Source organism: Phocoena sinus, chromosome 15 (genome assembly GCF_008692025.1).
Source record: "Phocoena sinus isolate mPhoSin1 chromosome 15, mPhoSin1.pri, whole genome shotgun sequence".
In the NCBI taxonomy this organism is placed as follows: domain Eukaryota; kingdom Metazoa; phylum Chordata; class Mammalia; order Artiodactyla; family Phocoenidae; genus Phocoena; species Phocoena sinus.
Genome location: NC_045777.1, coordinates 51,328,644 through 51,352,894, shown reverse-complemented (window position 1 = coordinate 51,352,894; position 24,251 = coordinate 51,328,644). Strand labels below are relative to the sequence as shown.

The window sequence follows — 24,251 nt, the reverse complement described above, 5'->3', positions numbered from 1 at the left end:
CCTGCCTCCCAGAATCCAGCCTGGGCTGTTGGCGCAGGGCCCTCACTGGGGTGAAGAAGGGATGTCCAGGGTTGAGGGGTGGACTAGGACTCTGAGACCCATGATTCAAGTCTGCCGGCCAGAAACCGGACCCTTCTATCCCCTCCTGACTCCTTCCCTGAGCCTTTTTTGGGGGAGAAGGGAAGGTTCCTTTTAGTCATTTTTGCAATTCCAGAAGCCTCACATACAGAAATGCAGAGTAAACAGTGGTGCCCCTATGATCCCAGCCCTGTTCCTGTGATCTCAGCCCTGCACCTATGCCTGCCCTGTCACCCCAAGGGCAGTCGTACCTGGAGACGGTTGCTCTTCATCTTTCTGCCTCAGACCTGCAACTTGCCCTGTGCTGAGAGCACCCGGGCCTGGGTCCAAGGGCGTTCTCTGTTCACGTTATAACTGGGGCCCTGCTTTGCGCCTCACCCCCACCCCAGGCCCCTGCCCACAGCACGGGGTTAGGAGGGGCTCTGCTGAGTAGGTGGTGGCGGCGGCCCCGGCCCAGTCCCCGTCCCCATTCTGGGCCTGTCTGCCAGGTGAATACAACCTGACCCTGCTCGTGTCCAGTACCTTCGAGAACCTGACGCAGCAGGTGCCTGTGAGTGTGCGTGCCACCCTGCCCGCCGTGGCCGTGGCTGCGGGCAGCCGGGTCCTGGTGGCTGGCTGGCCTGTCACCTTCTTCCCGCACCCGCTTCCCTCGCCTGGGGGGGTCCTGTACACGTGGGATTTCGGGGATGGCTCCCCAGATGTAATACAGCCCCAGCCAGAGGTCAACCACACGTTCGCCTCGAGGGGCGCATACCACATCCGACTGGAGGTCAACAACACGGTGAGTAGTACAGTGGCGAGCATCAGCGTCCGTGTCTTCGAGGAGCTCCGTGGCCTGACCGTGAGCCTGAGCCCGGCCGTGGAGCAGGGTGCACCCGTGGTGGTCAGCGCCACCCTGGATTCGGGCGACAACGTCACATGGACTTTCGACATGGGGGACGGCACAGTGCTCATGGGCCCTGAGGCCACAGTAGAGCACGTGTACCTGCGGGCGCAGAACTGCACGGTGACCGTGGGCGCGTCCAGCCCCACTGGAAACCTGGCCCGGAGCCTGCCCATACAGGTCTTCGTCCTGGAGGTGCTGTGGATCGACCCTACAGCCTGCATCGCCACCCAGCCCCACGCCCAGCTCACAGCCCACGTCACTGGGAACCCTACCAACTACATCTTCGACTGGACCTTCGGGGATGGCTCGTCCAACACGACCGTCCGGGGGGAACCGACAGTGATGCACAATTTCACACGTAGCGGTACATTCCCCCTGGCGCTGGTCCTGTCGAGCCACGTGAATAAGGCACATTACTTCAGCAGCATCTGCGTGGAGCCCGAGGTGGGCAACATCACCATGTGGCCCGAGAGGCAGTTCGTGCGGGTCGGGGACACAGCCCGGCTAGTTGCCTGCGCCTGGCCCCCATTCCCCTACCGCTACACCTGGGACTTTGGCACTGAGGATGCCGCTGCCCGCGTCGGGGGCCCCGAGGCCACATTCACCTACTGGGACTCAGGTTCCTACCTGGTGACCGTCACCGTGTCCAACAACATCTCAGCTGCCAACGACTCGGCACTCGTGGAGGTGCAGGAGCCCGTGGATCTCACAGGCATCAGGGTCAATGGCTCCCATGTGCTGGAGCTGCAGCAGCCCTACCTGTTCTCTGCTGTGGGACGCGGGCACCCCGCCACCTACCTGTGGGAGCTGGGGGATGGCGGGCGGCTCCAGGGCCCTGCGGTCACCCATGCCTACAGCAGCACGGGCTGCTTCCCCATCAGGGTGTCTGGCTGGAACGAGGTGAGCCGTGGGGAGGCCCAGCTGAATGTCACTGTGCAGCGGCGTGTGCGGGGGCTCAGCGTCAATGCCAGCCGCACGGTGGTACCCCTGAACGGCAGCGTGAGCTTCAGCACCTCCCTGGAGGCGGGCAGTGACGTGCATTACTCCTGGGTCCTCTGTGACCGCTGCACGCCCATCCCTGGGGGCCCCACCATCTCCTACACCTTCCGGTCTGTCGGCACCTTCAACATCATTGTCACAGCTGAGAATGAGGTGGGCGCCGCCCAGGACAATATCTTCATCTATGTCCTGCAGCACATCGAGGGGCTGCAGGTGGTGGGCGGCGGCAGTAGCTGCTGCTTCCCCACCAACTGCACGTTGCAGCTGCAGGCCGCAGTCAGGGATGGTACCAACATCTCCTACAGCTGGACCGCTCAGCGGGACAGTGGCCTGGCCCTGGCTGGCAGCGGCAAAACCTTCTCGCTCACCGTGCTCGAGGCTGGCACCTACCACGTCCAGCTGCGGGCCACCAACATGCTGGGCAGCGCCTCAGCCAACCGCACCGTGAACTTTGTGGAGCCTGTGGGGTGGCTGGCCGCTACCGCCTCCCCAAACCCGGTGGCTGTCAATGCAAGTGTCGCCCTCCGCGCTGAGCTGGCTGGTGGCAGTGGCGTCACTTACACCTGGTCCCTGGAGGAAGGGCTGGGCTGGGAGACCCCAGAGCCATCCACCACCCACACCTTTCCCAGCCCCGGCCTGCACCTGGTCACAGTCATGGCCAAGAACCAACTGGGCTCAGCCAACGCCAGCATTGAGGTAGCTGTGCAGGTGCCTGTCAGTGGCCTCAGCATCAGGGCTGGTGAACTGGACCGCAGCTTTGTGGTGGCCAGTTCCACCGTGCCTTTCTGGGGGCAGCTGGCCTCGGGCACCAACGTGAGCTGGTGCTGGGCCATGCCGGGTGGCAGCAGGCATGGCCAACACATTGCCGTGGTCCTCCCCGACGCCGGCACCTTTTCCATTCAGCTCAACGCCTCCAACGCGGTCAGCTGGGTCGTGGCCACACATAACCTCACGGTGGAGGAGCCCATCGTGGGCCTGGTGCTATGGGCCAGCAGGAAGGTGGTGGAGCCCGGGCAGCTGGTTCACTTTCAGATCCTGCTGGCTGCCGGCTCGGCCGTCAGCTTCCACCTACAGGTCAGTGGGGCTGGCCTCGAGGTGCTCCCCGGGCCCCACTTCTCCCGCAGCTTCCCCCGGCTCGGGGACTACACGGTGAGCATCCAGGCCGAGAACCACGTAAGCCGGGTGCAGGCGCAGGTGCGTGTCTCAGTGCTGGAGGCTGTGGGTGGGCTCCAGGTGCCCGACTGCTGTGAGCCGGCCATCGCCACGGGCGCCGAGAGGAACTTCACGGCCCGGGTGCAGCGGGGTTCCCATGTTGCCTACGCGTGGTACTTCTCGCTACAGAAGGTTCAGGGAGACTCACTGGTCATCCTGTCGGGTCGCGACGTCACCTATACTCCCGTGGCCGCAGGGCTGCTGGAGATCCACGTGCGAGCCTTCAATGAGCTGGGCGGCGTAAACCACACGCTCATGATTGATGTCCAGGACGTCATTCAGCACGTGGCGCTGCGCAGCGGCCGCTGCTTCACCAACCGCTCGGCCCACTTCGAGGCTGCCACGAGCCCCAGCCCCCGGCGTGTGGCCTACCACTGGGACTTTGGGGACGGGGCCCTGACAGAGGACACGGAGGTTCCCTGGGTGGCTCACTCCTACCTGCAGCCTGGGGACTACCGTGTGGAGGTGAACGCCTCCAACCTGGTGAGCTTCTTTGTGGCGCAGACCACAGTCACCGTCCACGTGTTGGCCTGCAGGGAGCCCGAGGTGGATGTGGCCCTGCCCCCACAGGTACTTATGCGGCGCTCCCAGCGCAACTACCTGGAGGCCCACGTCGACCTGCGTGACTGTGTCACGTATCAGACTGAGTACCGCTGGGAGGTGTACCGTGCTACCAGCTGCCAGCGGCCTGGGCGCATGGCCCGGGTGACCCTGCCCAGTGTGGATGTGAGCCGGCCCCAGCTGGTGGTGCCACGGATGGTGCTGCCTGTGGGCCACTACTGCTTTGTGTTCGTGGTGTCATTTGGGGACACACCGCTGGCACGGAGCATCCAGGCCAACGTGACAGTGGCCCCTGAGCGCCTGGTGCCCATTGTCGAGGGTGGCTCCTACCGTGTGTGGTCGGACTCTCAGGACCTGGTGCTGGATGGGAGCAAGTCCTATGACCCCAACCTGGAGGACGGTGACCAGACGCCACTCAGCTTCCACTGGGCCTGCGTGGCCTCGACGCAGGTCAGTCACATGGCGGGGCAATCGTTCTCCTAATCCCCCTTAGGTCGTTTGTGTGGATGAGGCTGGCAGGCTCTTGGGTCTGCTTGATATGTCTGAGTGCCTGGTGGGCTCGATCCCAGCAAGGGGAGGGGTCTGCCCAGCCGTCCCCGGGCCAGGATCTAATTGGAGGCAGGCCTAGGATCTCAACCCCGTGCGCACCCCCTCCCTGGCCCTGTTACGGACTGCAGAGTGAGACTGGCGGGTGTGCGCTGAACTTCGGGCCCCGTGGGAGCAGCATGGTCACCATCCCCCGGGAGCGTCTGCAAGCCGGTGTGGAGTACACCTTCAACCTGACCGTATGGAAGGCAGGCCGCAAGGAGGAGGTCACCAACCAGACGGTGGGTGCTGCCCTGGCCCAGCCCTGGGTGGAGCTACCGGCCCCCAGGGTGGGGGGGACTGCCAGAGAGGCTGAGTGCACAGGGCCCCTGCCTGCACATAGTACCGAGTACCCTTTTTTTTTTTAATTATCTTTGGCTGCATTGGGTCTTTGTTGCCGCGTGTGGGCTTTCTCTAGTTGCGGTGAGTGGGAGCTACTCTTTGTTGGGGTGTGCAGGCTTCTCATTGTGGTGGCTTCTCTTGTTGCGGAGCACGGGCTCTAGACATGTGGGCTTCAGTAGTTGTGGCACACGGGCTCAGTAGTTGTGGCTCACGGGCTCTAGAGCACAGGCTCAGTAGTTGTGGCACATGGGCTTAGCTGCTCCGCGGCATGTGGGATCTTCCCGGGCCAGGGCCCGAACCCGTGTCCCCTGCATTGGCAGGCAGATTCTTAACCACTGTGCCACCAGGGAAGTCCCCGAGCACCCATTTTTCAGGCTTTTTTTGGTTTTTTGTTTTAGTACTTCTAGAAGCTATTGGTTTTAAATCATTATTACTCTTGATGTTAATTCTACTTAACAAGATGCTTCTCTGGCATTGCTTTCTTCCAAAAAGGCCGTAGCTGTGCACAAAGCTTAGAGGCACAGCACAGGCCCTAGTGGTTTGTGAGAAATTCACTGTCCACGCAGCACTGAAGGCTACCAGCGAGGAGACACGTCCCTTCCCCAGAGCATGGTGTCCCCTCCCTGAATGAGGAGGGCCCGTTCTTGCCTGTGTGTGGAGCACGCTCTGTCTCCCTCCCTAAGCTGCCAGGCGGTCAGGACCACGTATGCTTGGCCCCATGGCACCACTCCTGCTGCTGTAACAGGAGTGGGTGCATCAGGCCCTGCTGGTGCCTGGGATGGGGTGTCCATCCCCCGTGCCAGGTTTCTGCCCGGAGTGGCTGTCTGGGGCTGTCTGATGTGGGCCCCGCCCCCAGTGCAGAGAGCAGTGGGAGGCTCAGACGGGGCTGCGCTGAGCTGAGCTATGCTTGTCCCCACGCGGACACTAGTCCATCTGTACCTTCACGCCTCTGTTTATCCGTTTGTAGCTGAGCACCTGTTGAGTGCCTGCTGTGTGCCAGGCCCAAGACCGGCCCGGGGTGCTGCAGAAAATAAGCCCATCATGGTCTGCACTTCATTAAATTCCCTCCTCCCCCTATCTTCCTCCCCTGTCCCTCGCCAATCCTAGGAGTCACAAAACGATACAAACATCCTGGGTGAGGGCTGAGCTCATGGCCCCACAGAACCTGGGCTTCGGGCTGACTTAGGAGTTGGCTGGGTCTGAGAGGAGCTTCTGCAGGTGGGAGAATGGCAGGGGCAGGGGCCCTGCTCTTCCATGGGTTTCGCTACCACCCACCACATGGGGCAGACTCAAGGGTCTGGGCCTCAGGAGCAGAGCCCCGATCCAGAGGCTCCTGGCCAGGGTGGGCATGCCTCTCTCTAATCCTGCCCGGCCTCCAGGTGCTGATCCGGAGTGGCCGGGTACCCATCGTGTCCTTGGAGTGTGTGTCCTGCAAGGCGCAGGCGGTGTATGCAGTGAGTCGCAGCTCCTACGTGTACCTGGAGGGCCGCTGTGACAACTGCGGCGGGGGCTCCGAGCACGGGGTGAGCAGGGGGCCCCGGGTGGGGACCTAAGTTGGTGGGCCTGGGGGAGACCTGCCCCTGAGCACCTGTGATCTGGGTGCCCTCTTAGCGCTGGGCTGCGCGCAGCTTTAGCAATGAGACACTGGTGCTGGATGAGACAACCACGTCCACGGGCAGTGCGGGCATGCGGCTGGTGGTGCGGCGCGGCGTGCTACGGGACGGCGAGGGCTACACATTCACGCTCACGGTGCTGGGCCGCTTGGGCCAGGAGCAGGGCTGCGCCTCCATCCATCTTGCCCCGAACCGCCCTCCACTGGGGGGCTCCTGTCGCCTTTTCCCGCTCGAGGCTGTGCGCGCCCTCACCACCAAGGTGCACTTCGAGTGTGTGGGTGAGTACGGCCCACAGGCACTGGTGATGGGGGGCACATTGGGACCCCGCTGATGCCCTGGGGTCCCACAGGCTGGCAGGACGAGGAGGACGCGGGTGCTCCACTGGTGTATGCCCTGCTGCTGCGGCGCTGTCACCAGGGCCACTGCGAAGAGTTCTGTGTCTACAAGGGCAGCCTCTCCACCTATGGGGCTGTGCTGCCACCTGGCTTTGCGCCCCACTTTGTGGTGGGCTTGGCTGTGGTTGTGCAGGACCAGCTGGGTGCCGCCGTGGTCGCCCTCAACAGGTGAGTCTGTGCCTGTGGAACAGGGCCTGGCTGGGGGTGGGAGGGGGACCCGCCACCTGTTCATCCACAGCCTCTGCCCACAGGTCTCTGGCCATCACCCTGCCAGAGCCCCCCGGAGAGTCCTCCGACGGCCCCCCAGATCTCACGCCCTGGCTGTACAGCCTCACAGAGAGCACGCTGCCTGGGCTGCTGCGCCAGGCCGACCCCCAGCACGTCATCGAATACTCGCTGGCCCTCGTCGCTGTGCTCAATGAGGTCAGTGCGGCTGAGGAGCCCCTCCTGCGCTGGCCTCTGTGCTGGGGGTGGCCCAGACCCCCTCTCCTTACCAGGGCCTCGGCACCACTCCTGCTCCCAGCAGCACCCACTTGCGGGGCCCTCCCCAGTGCCAGGCTGCCTCCTCCTCTCCTCGTGCCCATAGCCCCTACTCGGGGTCCTGGGGAATACCCCTTTTGCCCTTGACACAGGGCTTGAGTCGCCGCTGGTGTTAGGCAGCAGCCGAGATGCCTGCCCTTGGTCAGCCTGCACTGTAGGTGGGGCTGCCCATCTCCTGCTGACGGCTCCCCTGTGCCTGCAGTACGAGCAGGCCCTGGCCATGGTGGCAGAGCCAGACCCTAGGCGGCAGCTGCGCGCCCAGATACGCAAGAACGTCACTGAGACCCTGGTCTCCCTGCGGGTCAACACCGTGGACGACATCCAGCAGGTTGCAGCCGCCCTGGCCCAATGCATGGTAGGACGAGACACAGGCCCTGCGGCAGCCCTGGGCCCCCAACCCTGACGACCTGAGAGCTCCTTTCCTAGCCAACTCTGTGTGGCCACGTGCCCGTTCTCAGCTATCCCAGCATGAGCCACGGGTGCCCCCCAGGGTGACCCTGCAGGGGTCCAGGGCACAAGGCCCAGGTGTGGGGAGGGGCGAGGCTGTTTTGTACTCTTGCCTGTGAGCCTGTGGTTACACCTGACTCCGCCACCCTCGCCTAGGACTCAGCAGCCGGGCTGGGCTGGGCTCTGTCTTGACGGCGGCGGGGGTGGGGGGGGACTGTGCTCAGGGTGGCAGGGGATTGCTGCCGAGGCCTTGTGGAGGAGAAGGGAGGGGAAGGTTTTCTGGGTGGGGGTTGCCCTGTCTGCGACATGGCTTACTTGGCTGTGTGTGTGGCCGGGGTGGCCATTGGGGCCACATTACCTTGAACTCTGCCTGTGTGTGGGGAAGAGCCACTGAAGGGCTCCTGGCAGAGATGCCCATGGGTGTAGCCGTGTTTGGCATGGATTTTCTAGCTGCAACACGAAAGGTGGTTTGGAACGGCTCCACGGAGGTGGGGAGGCTGCTGTCACAGAGGCTGCTCCAGGATCACAGCGAGCATGGCGGAGCCAAGCTGGGCTGAGGGGCAGAAATGGGGGGAGCTGCTGCTGAGTGGCCCCTACCTGGCCTGGGTCAGCCGGGCTGGAGTGGGGCTGGACATGGTGATGGGCTCCCTGCAGGTGTCCAGCTGGGAATTCGTGTGCCGCTCGTGCCTGAAGAAGACACTGCACAAGCTAGAGGGCATGATGCGCATCCTGCAGGCCGAGACTGCTGCGGGCACTGGGACGCCCACTGCCATTGCTGACAGCATCCTCAACATCACAGGTGTGGGCTCCTGCTGCTCCCCGGACCTTCCCCTACCTCTACCCCCCTTCCAATCTCTGCCCCCCACCGGACCTCTCCCCCCAACCTCTCCCCCAAGCTCTCTGCCACCTCTCCCCCCACCAGACCTCTCCCCAAACCGGACCTCTCCCCCCAACCTTTCCCAATGATCCCTCTCCCCACTTCTCCGCCTAATCTCTCCTATCCGTAGGTGACCTCATCCACCTGGCCAGCTCGGACGTGCAGGGCCCACAGCCCTCGGAGCTGGGGGCAGAGCCGCCGTCACTACTGGTGGCGTCCAGGGCCTACCAGCTCTCATCGGCCCTCATGGGTATCCTCATGCGCTCCCGTGTGCTCAACGAGGAGCCCCTGACCCTGGCGGGTGAAGAGATCGTGGCACAGGGCAAGCGCTCGGATCCACTGAGTCTGCTGTGCCAGGGCGACGCCTCGAGCCCCGGCTGCCACTTCTCCATCCCCACAGCCTTCAGCGGGGCCCTGTCCAACCTCAGTGATGTGGTGCAACTCATCCTCCTCGTCGACTCCAACCCCTTCCCCTTTGGCTACATCAGCAACTACACTGTCTCTACCAAGGTGGCGTCCATGGCTTTCCAGACACAGGCCGGCACCCAGATCCCCATTGGGCAGCTGGCCTCAGAGCGCGCCATTACCGTGAAGGTGCCCAACAACTCAGACCAGGCTGCCCTGGGTCACCGCATCCCTGCTGGCTCCGCCATCGTCCAGCCCCAGGCCTCAGTCAGTGTCGTGGTCACCCCCGAGAACAGCAACCCTGAGGCCGGGCTTCACCTGCAGCTTACTTTCATGGTGCTGAACGGTGCGTGGCATAGCAGGGCCCTCGGTGGGCGGCCTCCTCTTCCCTCCTGTGGCCCAGCCTGTGTGGGGCAGTGGGGTGGCCAGGTGAACAGGTGTTTCTCGCGGGCACCCCCACCTCGTGGCCTTCGGTAAAGTCTGTCTCCTGCTTCATGGGGCCCTGGGGGCCTGGCTGGAGGACAGCGGGGTGGCTGTGGGGGGCTTCTGGGGTTGTCCCCTGGGGTGTGTGAGCTGCCCGAGCAGGTGTCTGAGCCTGCACATGCCACCCGCAGAGCACTACCTGCCGGAGGAGCCTGAGCCCTACCTGGCCGCCTACCTGCACGCTATGCCCTGGCCCAACGAGCACAACTGCTCCGCCAGCAGGAGAATCAGTCTGGAGGTCCTGGCAGGCGACGACCACAGGCCTTACACCTTCTTCATTGCCCCGGGGTGAGCACGTCCTGCCCTGGACCTGGGAGCAGTGGGACTTGTTGGCGGGGTGGGGCTGGTCTCTGAGGGTAGGTGGACATGGTCGGATCCGTATGTGCCAGGGCCCGGGGGCTCCCCGTGGGGTTTGGGGAGCGGGCCAGGCCAGGTCTGGCCATGACACCCCCAATTCTCCCAGGACCAGAGATCTGGGCGCGAGCTACTACCTGAACCTGACCAGCCACTTCCGATGGTCAGCACTGGAGGTGTCCGTGGGTCTGTACACGTCCCTCTGCCAGTACTTCAGCGAGAAGGAGATGGCATGGCGGACGGAGGGCCTCGTGCCCCTAGAGGAGACCTCACCCAGCCAGGCTGTCTGCCTCACCCGCCACCTCACCGCCTTCGGTGCCAGTCTCTTTGTGCCTCCCAGCCACGTCCACTTCATCTTCCCCGTGAGTGGTGCTGCACCCTTGGACTTCTGGGGAGCCCCAGCTCCACCCTGAGCAGGCAAGGGCTGGGCTGCGCCCCTGGGGCCTGATGGCTCTGTCTCCCTAGGAGCCAGCCTCAAGCGTGAACTACATCGTCCTGCTGACGTGCACTGTGTGCCTGGTGACCTATGCGGTCACGGCTGTGATCCTGCGTAAGCTGGACCAGCTGGACGTCAGCCGGGTCCGCGTCATCCCGTTCTGCGGGAAGGGGGGTCGCTTCAAGTATGAGATCCTGGTCAAGACCGGCTGGGGCCGGGGCTCAGGTGAGGGGGGCTGCCTTCCTGATGGGGACTCTTGTAATAGAGGGGTGGCTTCCAGCAGGGGTTTGGGTCACCATGGCTGTGCCAAACAGCAGCTCGTTCATCTGCACCTGTGGGCATGCAGTGGGCTCGTAGTCCCTGTGGGCAGCCGCTGACGTGCGCAGCCGGGTGGAATAGCCTGACGATTGGTGTGGGAAATGATTATTAAATGAATAAATCGTCCTGGTGAAAAGATTGTTTTCAAGACATCAAAAGCTCTTGAACTTTGGTTAAAAATGTGGGAAGAAACGTGATGATGTGGAGTTAGCACAGTGTAACATGAAGCGTTAGACGCTGAGAACTAAAGTGCCTTATTTCTTTGTGGGAAACTTACCAAGGGTAGTTTGAGCAGCACTTGCCTTCTCATCTGTAATTGCCACCCGAGGGGGCATCTTTGTGCCTTGGCCAGCGGACACTTTGCTGCCGACCTCTTGTGCTCTCCTCACTGTGAAGTACCTCTGAGAGTTCTTTCCACGTGAAGTTTTTGCCGGCATCCATAGCTATGTGACGTCTTCATCCTTTTTGTCTCAACGATTGCTCTCACTCATGTTGGTGAGTTTGCTGTCAGCGACGGCCTCTCCAGAGCCCCTGGGGCAGCGGCAGCGACAGTGGCCCCGTGGTCGGCTGTTTCTTCAGTCGTGTGTTTGCCTTTGATGCAAATTTCGCTTCCTTGGTACCATTTTTCATTTCTATGCTGTGCTTTCATCTTTGTCACCTGGTTCTCTCTTTTGTCTTTAAAATTTTTTTTGGCTGCGTTGGGTCTTCGTTGCTGCTTGCGCAGGCTTTCTCTAGCTGAGGTGAGTGGGGGTCTACTCTTCATTGCGGTGCGTGGGCTTCTTTCTCACTGTGGTGGCTTCTCTTATGGAGCATGGGCTCTAGGTGTGCAGGCTTGAGTAGTTGCAGCACGCGGGCTCAGTAGTTGTGGCTTGCAGGCTCTAGAGCACAGGCTCAGTAGTTGTGGCACACGGGCTTAGTTGCTCCATGGTATGTGGGATCTTCCCGGTCCAGGGCTCAAACCCGTGTCCTCTGCATTGGCAGGCGGATTCTTAACCACTGCGCCACCAAGGAAGTCCCTCTCTTTTATTTATTTTATTTATTTTTGTTTATTTATTTTGTTTGTTTGTTTCACGGTACGCGGGCCTCTCACTGTTGTGGCCTCTCCCATTGTGGAGCACAGGCTCTGGACGCGCAGGTTTAGCGGCCATGGGTCACGGGCCCAGCCGCTCCGCGGCACGTGGGATCTTCCCGGACCGGGGCACGAACCCGTGTCCCCTGCATCGGCAGGCGGACTCTCAACCACTGCACCACCAGGGAAGCCCCTTATTTTTAATTTTTTTTTTGGTCCTCTGTGTTGATGACCCACTTTTATAAAACGTCGTGTAGGTTTATCACTGGGGACATGGGGCAACACTGCTGTGCACTTGGTGGTCCGTATGGGGACTGAGAGGTGTATGGTGACTGGTCACCAGCAGCCTCTGGGAGAGGTGAAGTCACCCGTCAGGACATGCATCTCTTGTGTAGTGGACTGAAGGCTGGCAGCCACCTTCACGTTCCATGCTGTTACTCGCAGTTAAGGCACCACCACAGCTGGCATTTGAATTGTGTCACTGGGGGCCGTTCATTTAATGGTTTGAGGTGACTGAGATCCATTTGTATCAGAGCCGCAGGGTGAGGGCTGCCTGTGCCTGTCGAAGGAAGGTTGTCAGGGCAGACTCGCCCGGGGTCAATGTCTGGTGGGCGGCAAGCCCAGAGTCCTGCCCCCTGTTCCTCCGTCCTTCAGGGACCACAGCTCATGTGGGCATCATGCTGTACGGGGCGGACAGCCGCAGCGGCCACCGGCACCTGGATGGGGACGGAGCCTTCCACCGCAACAGCCTGGACATCTTCCAGATCGCCACCCCACACAGCCTGGGCAGCGTGTGGAAGATCCGCGTGTGGCATGACAACAAAGGTCTGGGGGCCCTGCTGCTGCCGCCCCCACCCCCCTGCTGCCCCACCCAGCCCTGACCACCCTGCCCCTCCCCTCCGCAGGGCTGAGCCCTGCCTGGTTCCTGCAGCACATCATCGTCAGGGACCTGCAGAACGCCCGCAGCACCTTCTTCCTGGTCAACGACTGGCTGTCAGTGGAGACGGAGGCCAACGGGGGCCTGGTGGAGAAGGAGGTGCTGGCGGCAAGTAAGGCCCTGCCCCGGTGGCGGCGGGGCCATGGGGTGGGGGTGGGGGGCTGGGGCTCCTGGCCCTGGGATCTCCTGAAGCCCTCCTGTCCCCGCCCAGGCGATGTGGCCCTGCAGCGGTTCCAGCGCCTCCTGGTGGCCGAACTGCAGCGCGGCTTCTTTGACAAACATGTCTGGCTCTCCATGTGGGACCGGCCACCTCGGAGCCGCTTTACACGTGTCCAGCGAGCCACGTGCTGCGTCCTCCTCATCTGCCTCTTCCTGGGTGCCAACGCCGTGTGGTACGGTGCTGTGGGAGATGCTACCTACAGGTGGGTGCTGTGGGGGTCGGCACACCCTCTCTCTGCCCAACCCCCAACCCCTCCTGCCCCACCCCCCAAGCCAGCCCATCTCTCCTCTCCTGCCACAGTGTGAGGCCCGCATCCAGTCTGATCCCACTGAGCATCGACACCATCGCCGTCGGCCTGGTGTCCAGCCTGGTTGTCTACCCCGTCTACCTGGCCATCCTGTTCCTCTTCCGGATGTCCCGGAGCAAGGTGGGCGGGGGTCCTGGAGCATGGGCACGGCTGCCCCTGCCAAGGGCTGTGCTGTTCAGTATGGCAGCCAGAGAGGGGTCAGGAGCCAGGGGAGAGATGCAGGGTGTCAGAATCAGGAGTGAACAGGGGTCACTGCTGACACCACTGAAGCAAACAGGACTGGCTGGGGAACTGGCTGATGCCCATGTCTCATAAGAAAGGGTCATACACCATGACAAGTGGCATTTCCCCCAGGAACCCAGAATGGACATCCTTAGCTGTATGTGGCTGTGTTTTTTTGGGGGGGCAGGGTTTTTTTTTTGTTTTTTTTTAAATTTTTGGCCATGCCATGGGGCATGCAGGATCTTAGTTCCCCGAATAGGGATCGAACCCACGCCCTCTGCAGTGGAAGCACGGAGTCCTAACCAGTAGACTGCCAGGGAATTTCCCGTATGTGGCTGTTTTTATATATATGTGTGTGTGTGTGTGTGTATATATTTTTACATATACATATATATATATATATATATTTTTTTTTGGCTGCGTTGGGTCTTCATTGCTGCGTGCAGGCTTTCTCTAGTTGCGGCGAGTGGGGGCTACTCTTCGTTTTGGTCCATGGGCTTCTCATTGCAGTGGCTTCTCTTGTTGCGGAGCATGGGCTCTAGGCACACAAGCTTCAGTAGTTGTGGCACACGGGCTTAGTAGTTGTGGCTCACGGGCTCTAGAGCACAGGCTCAGTAGTTGTGGCACATGGGCTTAGTTGCTCTGCGGCATGTGGGATCTTCCCGGACCAGGGATCGAACCTGTGTCCCCTGCATTGGCAGGCAGATTCTTAACCACTGTGCCACCAGGGAAGTCCCTGGCTGTTTATATTTAAGTTGATTAAAATTAGATAAAATTAAAACTTCAGCTTCTCCATTACACCAGCCACACTTCAGGTGTTCTGTATTGGCATGTGGCAAGTAGTTCCTGTGATGGACAGTGTAGGTGTAGAATGTGTGCATCTAGAACATTCTCCAGGAGAGCACTGCTCTAGACTCTGCCTGCCAGGAGCGAGCATGCCTCCCCACAGCAGGGGCCCAAGCTGCCTCCCACTGACTGCCTGCCTCTCCTGCAGGTGGCCGGGGGCCCGAGCCCCACACCAGCAGGGCCGCAGGCGCTGGACATGGACAGCTGCCTGGACTCATCTGTGCTGGACAGCTCCGTACTTGCCTTCCCAGGACTCGGCGCTGAGGTGCGGGCTCCCCAGGGCCTGCCCGGATGGGGTCGTGTTCTGGGCAGCCTGGAATCAGGTTTCCTCTGTGCTTCTCAACAGGCCTTTGCTGGACAAATGAAACATGACTTATTTGTGGAGGATTCTAAAAGGTGGGGGTCTCTAGAGGAAATGTGAGCCATTTCTCCTGTAGGTCAGCTGCGCCTCGCATGTGCCGCGTCACGTGTCCTCGTCCGTGTGTCGTGGGGCTGTCCCGGGAATGTTTGCTCAGCAGCACCTCATGTCCATGTGTGACGGGACTTGGGTTGGGTATGTGTGCAGACGCGTCCTCCGGGCTCCCCTTGCTGACCTGTCGCCTGCAGCCTGGTGTGCTGGCCATCCAGCGAAGGCACCCTCAGTTGGCCAGACTTGCTGAGTGACCCGTCCGTCATGGGCAGCACCTTGCAGCGGCTGGCCCGGGGCCGGATGGGCCGCACGCTGGGCCCAGAGGATGACAGTCTCTCCCTGGTCAGCCCCTCCTCACCTGCCAAATACTTCTCAGCTTCAGGTGGGTGAGCAGGGGTGGGGAGGGTGGTGTCCCCCAGCTCCCCCCAGGAGGAGGGAAGGCTCCAGGGCTGACACATTTTGCTCCCTGCAGATGAAGACCTGATCCGGCAGATCCTGGCTGAAGGGGCTGGCAGCCTGGCCCCCACCCAGGACACTCAAGGAGAAACAGACCTGCTCGCTGGCCTGTGAGTGCCCAGCTCCTGGGGGTGGGGGGCAGCAGGGAGCCCAGCCAAGTAACCCTGCTCCCTGTCTGGGCCTGCACTCGTGCTGTCCAGCCAGTGTGGGGCTGGGGCGAAGTTGTTAGGCCTCAGAGTCCCTCATCTGTTGAAAGACCTCGTGGGGTCACCAGGGCCTAGCCAGTGTTCCCTTTAGGGTGGCAGGAGGGAGGGATGTTTGAGTAACAAAAGGCCACCAGTGTGAAGATGGCAGAACCTGCCATGATGCGGGGTCGTATAAATAGCTAATGTTTTTCCTTTCGACACTATTTCAATTTCATGGTTTTTCTTTTCTTTTTTTTTGGCCGCACGGTGGGGTTTCGTTCTCTGACCAGGGATTGAACCTGGGCCCTGGCAGTGAAAGTGCCGAGTCCTAACCACTGGACCGCCAGGGAATTCCCTTCAGTTTTATGTTTTTAAGAATGTCTCAACTTCTTGGCTGGTTTCCAATTTAATAACAAAGATTCACATAGAATTACCTCATACCTCTTTTCTCATCTGTACCTATTTTAATATCCGTATTTCCATTCCTTCTAACTATTCTAATTTTCAAGCAACCAAAAATTACTGAGATATACAAACTTTCCCAGAACACAGAGAAAAAGGTAAAGCTTCTCAATTTGTTTAACGAAGACAGATAACAATGCCATGATAGAATTTTAATGAAGGAATTGCCAATCAGTTTGGAAACCTATGCTATGAGGAAGCCCTGGTAGTAATTAGCAGCTGACCACCCCACCATCTTCAGCCCAGAGCCCTCCCTGACACCCAGGTCCAGACATCCACCTGCCAGTAAGCAACTTCTCCACATGAGTGTCCAGGGCAGCACAGACTCGCACAGCAACATGAGATGTCTCAGGAAAGGGCAGATGCACTCTTGGACTGACCAAGACAAAATTCTTGGATTCATTCTTGACTCCTCTCTTTTCAAGTACTTTCTCACACGAGCCTTTAACAGATTCTGTCTGCTACTTTCCAGATTCGGAATCTGACCTTCTCTCCACCTGCCCTTGCACCTACCATCCAAACATCATCCTCTGCCTGGACCATTCCAGGGCTGACTCAGCAGAGTCCTGTTCCTTCCTTACAGCTCACCTTCCTTCTCCCTGCAGCAGACCCTGCCACTGCCCTCCTGGGGTGGGGAGGGGGGCACATTGGTATGGGCTGTTGGTGGGAGGCCTCAGCTCTTTGCCATCTGGACCTCAGCACTAGGCTGCTCGAGCATCCTCACAACATGGCGACCAAAGTGAGTGGTCCAGGAGAACAAGGTGGAAGCCATAGTGTCCCTTTGTGGCCCAGCCCCTTATTCACACACAATCATTTCCACAGTATTCTCTTGGTTAGGAGGAAAGCATCACTGGGGCCATCCCGCAGGTGACCTGCTGCAACTGGGCACAGTTCTCACAATGCTCCCCCAACCACACCTGATCTGGCCCCACCCACCCCCTCCCTGTCCCTCTCTTGCCACCTCCGTCACCCACTTCCTTTGGCTGTGGCTTCCGTTGCTCTTCTGTCCTCATCTTTTATATTAGCTGCTCCCTCTGCCTGGAAGGTTCTTCCCAAGACAGGAGCCTCACCTTCTACTTCCTTCAGGTCTCCTCTCAGATACTTCCTGATCAGAGCCTTCCTTCCTGCCCTGTGTAAATAATGTAAAAGGCACGGGAATGTGGGCGCGTGCTCGTGCAGGGCAGAAACAGGCCTGTCTCCGTGTCCTCCCCTGCTTCACCTATGCTTTCTGTCTGCTTCCCTCACCAGCACGTGCACATGACATGCACATGGACTGTGCTCGTCTCTCAGTGCGTAGAGCAGGGCCTGGCATCTAGATAGGGGACGTCATGCTGGTTGTGACCGAAGGAATCAGTGAACCCAATCAGACATAGCCTTTGCTCTCCTGCAGCTTAGAGTCAAATGTCAAACTCTATGTATTCTAGCTGAACCACTGATCCCGATACGACTTGTTTCTATCTGCGTGTAAAATGTAAACACACATAGAGAAAAAGGACTAGAAATAACTATTAACACTACTGTTCTTTGCATGATGGAAATCTATTTTCTACAAATAGTTTATGCTACTTTTATAATCAGAAAAATCCATTTCAAGAGAAAAGTGTGTCCTGTATATTCATGTCTGTTCTCTCTGTGCTGTCCCACCTCCAGAAGCCATAATGCCTTTTATTCCCTGGGAGACGCACAAAACCAGAAAGGTTTGCCGCCACTCAGCGGCAGGCGTGTCTGGAGGCCCATTCTCTTCAGGGCACAGCGGTGCAGACCCGCTGCTAAGTGTGTGCACTTTGTCCCCAGTTCATGGCTGTCACCATCTTGCTTCCCTCTTTCTTTCTCCCCCTTCTCTCCTCTCTGCTCTGGCTCCTGTAGCTGCCCTCTCTCTGTAGCAGCTCTGGAGCCCGGAAGGTCAGGTCGGGTGGCGCCGGGAGAGACAGGCAGCTCGGCATGTGAAAGACACATGTACGTTTCCTTGTCCAGAAGCCGGTCTTGGGTTTCGCGTGCAGGGAGGCCTGGTTTGCTGGCACAGAGATCAGGCTGGGGGACCAGGCTGGAGGCCGGATGGTGGCACTGTGGGGGCGATGGCTGCTGGAGTGGTGGCAGGACGGAGGGGCAACAGGTCACAGTGATGTGAGGTGAGGACCGGGTCCCGGACAAGGTGACCTGGCCCCTCCCCAGAGTGACCAGTGGTGTTCTGGCCTTCAGCACCATCTCCACCTGGCTTGGGGCAGTGTCCTCTCTCTCCATGGACCAGGAGAAGGGAATGCATGGGCCCAGAGAGGTGGGCTGGCCGCGCCTTGGGTGGCGTGTGGGCCAACAGGTGAGTGCTGGCTGCTCCCCTCTGCCTGTGCCTCAGGTGCAGTGCCCCTGGTGAGAGGAATCAGACGCTGATGCTGCCAGGGGAGAGGGGGCTGCCCAGCCCAAGCCTGACGTGGGAGCAGCCCCAGCCGGCAGAGCTGTCCAGGACAGGTGCGCTCCTGAATCCCTAGGTTGGCCCTCCCCACCCCTTCCTCTGCGCTGCTGGTGACCTGTCTGTGTCTGCCTCCCCAGGGCTGGTGGAGGGTCTGCGGAAACGACTGCTGCCGGCCTGGTGTGCGCCCCTGGCCCACGGGCTTAGCCTGCTCCTGGTGGCCGTGGCCGTGGGGGTGTCAGGGTGGGTCGGCGCTGGCTTCCCCCCCAGCGTGTCTGTCATGTGGCTCCTCTCAAGCAGCTCCAGCTTCCTGGCTTCGTTCCTCTGCTGGGAGCCACTCAAGGTAAGTGGGATGCAGGGGGGCCAGGCTGCCAGCCTCTGGCACCCACGGGCCCCTCTGATGCTAGCCCTGGTCCAGGTCCTGCTGGAAGCTCTGTATTTCTCACTGGTGGCCAAGCGGCTGCACCCTGATGAGGATGATACGCTGGTGGAAAGCCCGGCCGTGACGCCCGTGAGCGAGCGTGTGCCCCGCGTGCGGCCGCCCCATGGCTTTGCGCTCTTCCTGGCAAAGGAGGAAGCCCGAAAGGTCAAGAGGCTGCACAGGATGCTGAGGGTGAGCTCAGGCCACGCAGCCAGCGCCTGCCCTCCCTCTCTGGCCTCCTGGCCAGGGCAGCATCTTCCAGGAGATCCTGCCTTTCTCAAAAGTCTCACCTGTACCCTCTTTCTGACCACCAAAGGCCCTTTAGCAGGTGGTGTAGGGCTCTGCAGCCCCCGCCCCAACTCCCTCCCATCACCTCCTGGCCCATCCTCCTGCCCAACTCAAATGCCTGCTCCTTCCTGGCCTCACTGGGCCCTGGTGCGGCTCCTTGGCCTTCACGGACCACGTCTGCCCCCAGGCCTGGCTCTCAGCACAAGGCCCCCTGGCTGTGGGCACTTTGCTGCCCAGCGTCTGGAAGCCCTGCTCTGTCACGGGTGGGGTGGGGGCAGGCAGGATTCAGCTGACTCTGGGTCATCCCTGCCCCCCAGGGCCTTCTGGTATACATGTTCTTCCTGCTGGTGACACTGCTGGCCAACTATGGGGACACCTCGTGCCACAACCATGCCTACCGCCTGCAGAGCGCCATCAAGCAGGAGCTGGACAGCCAGGCCTTCCTGGCCATCACCCGGTATGGACGCCCCGATATGCAGGCACAGGTCTATCTTTTTGGCCAGGGTGGTGCTGATGCTGACCAGGGTCCACCTTGATCCCGCCCTTGGTCCAACCCAGCCCCTAGGGGATATTGGGAAGCACCTCAATACATTTTTGGTTGTCAGAACTGGAGTGGGTGTTGCTGACAATGGGTAGAGACCACAGACACTGCTCAACACCCTGGCTGAGGAACCAGGTTGTGCCTCGTCCCCTGGGGTAGCACTGGCCGCCTCCCCCTGGCTGGGCCGGGGCTACAGTAGCAATGCTGTCTGGGCCTCTGACCTCTGGTGGGCCCTAGAAGCTGAAGGATGGAGCATGTGACTCTGTCTGGTATGGTCAGGTCTGATGAGTTCTGGCCGTGGATGTCCCACGTGCTGCTCCCCTACATCCACGGGAACCCGTCCAGACCAGAGCTGGGGCCCCCACGACTGCGGCAGGTGCGGCTACAGGAAGGTGAGCTGGGGTGGGGCACCCTGCCATTTACCCATCCTTTTTTCCAAAGAGAAGCCTTTGGCCAGGGTCTGGTTCCAACTCCCTTAGCTGGGTGACCTCCCTGCCTCAGTTTCTCGATGTGTAGGTGAGACAGTGACATCTATCTTCTGGGTTGCTGGGAGGGTTCGGTGAGATCCCATAGAGCTCAGCCTAGGAGGCTGGTGAACAGTCAATGCTCCTGGTTTGGCCGGGCTCATTCCCCAGCCCTCTGCTTTCAGCGCTCTGCCCGGACCCGCCTGGCTCAGGGGCCCCTACGTGCTTAGCAGCCTCAGGGGGCTTCAGCACCAGCGACTACGGCATTGGCTGGGGGAGTGCTGCCCACAACGGCTCTGAGATGTGGGCCTACTCGGCGCCAGACCTGCTGGGGTGAGCACGGAGGGCAGGTCAGGGTGCCCAGGGGGCAGGGGGAATTCCCCAGAGGAGCCCCTCGTTCCAGCCCACTCCCACGTTCTGCATGGCGCCGGCTCAGACACTGTCCTCCTCCCTGGCAGCGTCTGGTACTGGGGCTCCTGCGCCGTGTATGACAGCGGGGGCTACGTGCAGGAGCTGGGGCCCAGCCTGGAAGAGAGCCGCGCGCAGCTGGGCTTCCTGCAGCTGCACAACTGGATCGACAACAGGTGGGCGCCCTTCCCTCAGCTCCTCCCGAACCCCGCCCACTGTGCACGTCGGTCACACCTGCGGGCTGGCTCACTCCTGCGCCCAGCTTCGCTGCTTCTTATCATCCCCTGAAGGAGCCCAGCGAGCCCGCCTGCAGCCTCGCGGCCTCCCCAGTGCACGCCTCACCCTCCCAACACCTGCCCCCAAGCTTCTTCTGCGAGCGCCTCGGCTTTTCCTGGCGCGTCCCCTTCCTTCCCACCCCGTCTGACTCCGGGCCCTCCGCGCAGGAGCCGTGCAGTGTTCGTGGAGCTCACGCACTACAGCCCGGCGGTGGGGCTGCACGCCGCCGTCACGCTGCGCCTGGAGTTCCCGGCGGCCGGACACGCCGTAGCGGCGCTCAGCGTCCGCCCGTTCGCGCTGCGGCGCCTTAGCGCCGGCCTCTCGCTGCCGCTGCTCACCTCGGTAGGCCCCGCCCCGGCCCCGCCCCGGCCCAGATGCCCCCGCCCCTGTCCTGACCCCTCCCCTGCCCCGCCCCCATAGGTGAGCCTGCTGCTGTTCGCTGTGTACTTCTCCGCGGCTGAGGTGCGCGCCTGGCGCAGGGAGGGGCGTGCGCGCGCCACGCGGCCTGGGACCTGGGCGCGGTGGCTGCTGGTGGCGCTGACTGCGGCCGCAGCACTGGTGCGCCTGGCCCAGCTGGGCGCCGCTGACCGCCAGTGGACCCGCTTCCTGCGCGGCCGCCCGCGCCGCTTTACCAGCTTCGAGCAGGTGGCACAGCTGAGCGCCGTGGCCCGCGGCCTGACCGCCTCGCTGCTCTTCTTGCTTTTGGTCAAGGTGAGTGTTGGGCCGGTGTGCCGGGGCGAGCCGGCGTTGGCGGGGTCGGTCGGCTGACGCCCTCTGTCCACAGGCTGCCCAGCAGCTGCGCTTTGTGCGCCAGTGGTCGGTTTTCGGCAAGACGCTGTGCCGGGCCCTGCCAGAGCTCGTGGGGGCGGCCTTAGGCCTGGTGGTGCTCGCCGTGGCCTACGCGCAACTGGCTGTCCTGGTAGGTACCGGTGGGGCCATCGGAGAGGGTGGCTTAGCCCAGGCCGCGCCTCACTCATGCCACCTTCCCCACAGTTGGTCTCCTCCTGCGTGGACTCACTTCGGAGCGCTGCCCGGGCCCTCCTGGTGCTGTGTCCCGAGGCTGGGGGTCCTGCCCTGTGCCCTGCGGAGTCCTGGCGCCTGTCCCCTGTGCTATGCACGGGGCTCTGGGCCCTGCGGCTGTGGGGTGCCCTGAGGCTGGGGGCAGTCCTCCTGCGGTGGCGGTACCATGCTCTGCGTGGGGAGCTGTACCGCCCAGCTTGGGAGCCGCAGGACTACGAGATGGTGGAACTGTTCTTGCGCCGGCTGCGCCTCTGGATGGGCTTCAGCAAAGTCAAGGAGGTGGGTACGGCCCAGTGGGGGGGAGAGGGACGCACCCTGGGCCCAGCTGAGCCCAGGGTGCAGCCGGACTGACCGAGCCCCTGTGCCGCCCCCAGTTCCGCCACAAAGTCCGCTTTGAAGGGATGGAGCCCCTGCCCTCCCGCTCATCCAGGGGCTCCAAGTCTTCTCCGGATGTGCCCCCACCCAGCGGAGGCTCCGACGCCTCCCACCCCTCCACCTCCTCCAGCCAGCTGGATGGGCTGAGTGTGGGCTTGGGCCGGCTAGGGCCCCGAGGGGAGCCCGAACCTGAGCCCTCCCGTCTCCAAGCCGTGTTTGAGGCCCTACTCACCCAGTTTGACCGACTCAACCAGGCCACGGAGGATGTCTACCAGCTGGAGCAGCGGCTGCAGAGCCTGCATGGCCGCAGGAGCAGCGGGCCCACAGCCTCACCTCCCCCTAGCCCCTCCCCAGGCCTGAGGCCAGTCCTGCCCAGCTGCCTTGTCCGGGTCAGTGGAGGCGTTGGCTTGGCTATAGGCCCCAGCAGGGCATCCCTGCGGGCCAAGAACAAGATCCACCCCAGCAGCACTTAGTCCCAGGGGATCTGGGCTCATGCCTCTTCTCTGGGGTGGGCCTGTGGCTTCACTCTGGCCCCTCAGAGCCAGAGCAGACACCGCTCAGTATTATTACCTTCTGCCACCCTCGAGGTTTCAGGCCAGGCAGAACAGCTGCACGCAGGTCCCCCAGAGAGCAGGCAGCACTTGTGTCTCTCTGTGGGCTTCAGCACTTTAAAGAGGCCGCGTGGCCAGCTAGGACCCAGGGTCCCCTCCCCAGTTCCCTGTGGGAGGACACAACAGTATTGGACTGAGTGCCCGGCCTCTGAGATGCTAATTTATTTCCCAAGTCCTCAGGTACAGCGGGCTGTGCCCGGCCCCACCTCCTGGGCAGACATCTCCCCCTTGCTAAGGATCCAGGCTATGGGGGATGGAACCTGCACTTCCTGTCATCCTCCCCCCCTAAATTATTACCTCCTCTGTCCCCCTGCTGAGTGCATTCACCTCCAGCTGCCGCTGTGTGTCTATTGTCTGTCAGTAATTTATGTGGGGTTAAAATGTATATATTTTTGTACGTCGCTTTTATTTTTCAATGGGGCCAAGGGGCCTGGTGGCTGAAAGAGCCTGTGCCCACTGTCACCCACCTTAAGGGGGAGCTGGGACTGCAGAGCTGGCCTCCCTCCCCAGACACCTGCCCACACGGCTAGGGAAGCAACAGCCATTTCTTGGCTCCAAGTCTGGACTTGGGCAGGTGCTGGGCAGAGAGGACGGTTGGAGGGGTGCAACCACCCCGGGCCCTTCTTGTCACCACCATGGCCTTATTCTCCTCCCCTGCCCAGGCCTGCTGGTGGGTCTGGGCGAGGGGCAGCACCAGTGCATGGCACGGGGCCCTAGGGTGGGTAGGGGGAAAGATCTCTCCCCGGGGGCTGGCTCCCGGGCCAGGGGAGGTGAGCATGACAGTGCACATGTGAGGCTTTCCTGAGGGCAAGGCCCCAACAGCAGCCTGACAGGCCCCCTCCCCACTCCAGTGGGCATGGCCAAAGCTACAGCCTCGATCCCACCCCACCCAACACACGAAGTCAAATAAATGAGTTGACTGACCGTTCCAGTGTCTGTGTCCACTCCGGTGTCTGTGTCCAAGCACACAGGTCTGGGCCACACCAGCACTTTATTTGCACAAATAAATACCACCCAGTGTGCCTCATGGGGGCAGGGAGAGTCCGGCAGCATGGCTGCTCAGGTGACAGCTGGGGGAGCCCAGGCACGTGCTCAGCATCTCAGAGAAGCCCCAACAGGACCAGGCACCAGCCCCCGTGCAGCCTCACACAAACTCAGTGAAGTCATCCACGGAGGAGACGAGGCGCTTCCGCTGGCCTGTCTCGTAGGTGGGCGTGGACTCAGCTGGGGCCTGCGTGGGGGCCTTGGCGTGGCCAGGAGGGTGAGTCTGCATCAGGGGCAGGCTGGCATTTGAGTAGTGGGCTTCCTCACGGATCTGAGGGACAGGGAGCTTCGGCAGCAAGTCCAGAAGGGGCGACCCATGCTCCCCAGGCTGGATACCAGCACCCCCAGTCAGCCATCACGTCTCTGAGGGAGCGCCCCCACCCCCAATGCCCAGCATGCCCACGGCCCAACCTCCCTACCCGGTGGCGGAGCCGCTTGATGTGGCGGAGCCTGGCAATCCACTTGGAGGGATAGGTGTCAGTGGGGTTGGAGCGGCTGTGGTGCACCTGCGAGGCCATCTGGGGCGGGGAGGGCAGAACAGTGAGCCCTGCACAGGTGGCACCTGTGGGCCTGTCCCACCCACCTCCCGGGGGCCACCTCTGCTCACATTTGCGTGCAGGGCCATCTGACGGGCCACGAAGGGCAGGTTTCGGTCGGACACGATCTTGGCCACGCTGGTATCCACGAGGCCCTCCATGTCTGGGGAGACACAGCACTCATGTGGGGCTCAGAGCCCCGGGTGCCTCCCCACCTGG

General features: G+C 61.5%; 2 protein-coding genes across 9 annotated transcripts in view; one reads left to right on the top strand and one right to left on the bottom strand.

The window, feature by feature from the left end:
- PKD1 (polycystin 1, transient receptor potential channel interacting) overlaps window positions 1-23,376 on the top strand; it is a 47,871-nt gene extending 24,495 nt beyond the window's left edge. The window contains exons 15-46 of one of the 2 annotated variants that reach the window (XM_032607025.1): window positions 567-4,186; window positions 4,414-4,563; window positions 6,043-6,186; window positions 6,275-6,554; window positions 6,626-6,839; window positions 6,923-7,094; window positions 7,414-7,566; window positions 8,313-8,457; window positions 8,666-9,286; window positions 9,555-9,711; window positions 9,887-10,139; window positions 10,243-10,438; window positions 12,255-12,425; window positions 12,506-12,649; window positions 12,749-12,959; window positions 13,058-13,184; window positions 14,281-14,397; window positions 14,479-14,528; window positions 14,739-14,923; window positions 15,014-15,107; window positions 17,995-18,107; window positions 18,189-18,391; window positions 18,467-18,661; window positions 19,075-19,214; window positions 19,578-19,690; window positions 19,948-20,095; window positions 20,221-20,346; window positions 20,614-20,788; window positions 20,867-21,157; window positions 21,231-21,365; window positions 21,440-21,745; window positions 21,841-23,376. In XM_032607025.1, the coding sequence (XP_032462916.1) occupies window positions 567-4,186; window positions 4,414-4,563; window positions 6,043-6,186; window positions 6,275-6,554; window positions 6,626-6,839; window positions 6,923-7,094; window positions 7,414-7,566; window positions 8,313-8,457; window positions 8,666-9,286; window positions 9,555-9,711; window positions 9,887-10,139; window positions 10,243-10,438; window positions 12,255-12,425; window positions 12,506-12,649; window positions 12,749-12,959; window positions 13,058-13,184; window positions 14,281-14,397; window positions 14,479-14,528; window positions 14,739-14,923; window positions 15,014-15,107; window positions 17,995-18,107; window positions 18,189-18,391; window positions 18,467-18,661; window positions 19,075-19,214; window positions 19,578-19,690; window positions 19,948-20,095; window positions 20,221-20,346; window positions 20,614-20,788; window positions 20,867-21,157; window positions 21,231-21,365; window positions 21,440-21,745; window positions 21,841-22,314 (9,623 nt within the window). In that variant the 3' untranslated portion in view covers window positions 22,315-23,376. The remainder of the gene's footprint in view (window positions 1-566; window positions 4,187-4,413; window positions 4,564-6,042; window positions 6,187-6,274; window positions 6,555-6,625; window positions 6,840-6,922; window positions 7,095-7,413; window positions 7,567-8,312; window positions 8,458-8,665; window positions 9,287-9,554; window positions 9,712-9,886; window positions 10,140-10,242; window positions 10,439-12,254; window positions 12,426-12,505; window positions 12,650-12,748; window positions 12,960-13,057; window positions 13,185-14,280; window positions 14,398-14,478; window positions 14,529-14,738; window positions 14,924-15,013; window positions 15,108-17,994; window positions 18,108-18,188; window positions 18,392-18,466; window positions 18,662-19,074; window positions 19,215-19,577; window positions 19,691-19,947; window positions 20,096-20,220; window positions 20,347-20,613; window positions 20,789-20,866; window positions 21,158-21,230; window positions 21,366-21,439; window positions 21,746-21,840) is intronic. The other variant, XM_032607026.1, reaches the window with a different exon arrangement.
- A 48-nt stretch (window positions 23,377-23,424) lies between these two features.
- TSC2 (TSC complex subunit 2) overlaps window positions 23,425-24,251 on the bottom strand; it is a 37,468-nt gene continuing 36,641 nt past the window's right edge. For all 7 annotated transcript variants that reach the window (XM_032607027.1, XM_032607029.1, XM_032607028.1 and 4 more), the window contains 3 exons: window positions 24,104-24,195; window positions 23,916-24,014; window positions 23,425-23,767 (listed from right to left, as the gene is read on the bottom strand). In XM_032607027.1, coding sequence (XP_032462918.1) covers window positions 23,597-23,767; window positions 23,916-24,014; window positions 24,104-24,195 — 362 coding nt within the window. In that variant the 3' untranslated portion in view covers window positions 23,425-23,596. The remainder of the gene's footprint in view (window positions 23,768-23,915; window positions 24,015-24,103; window positions 24,196-24,251) is intronic.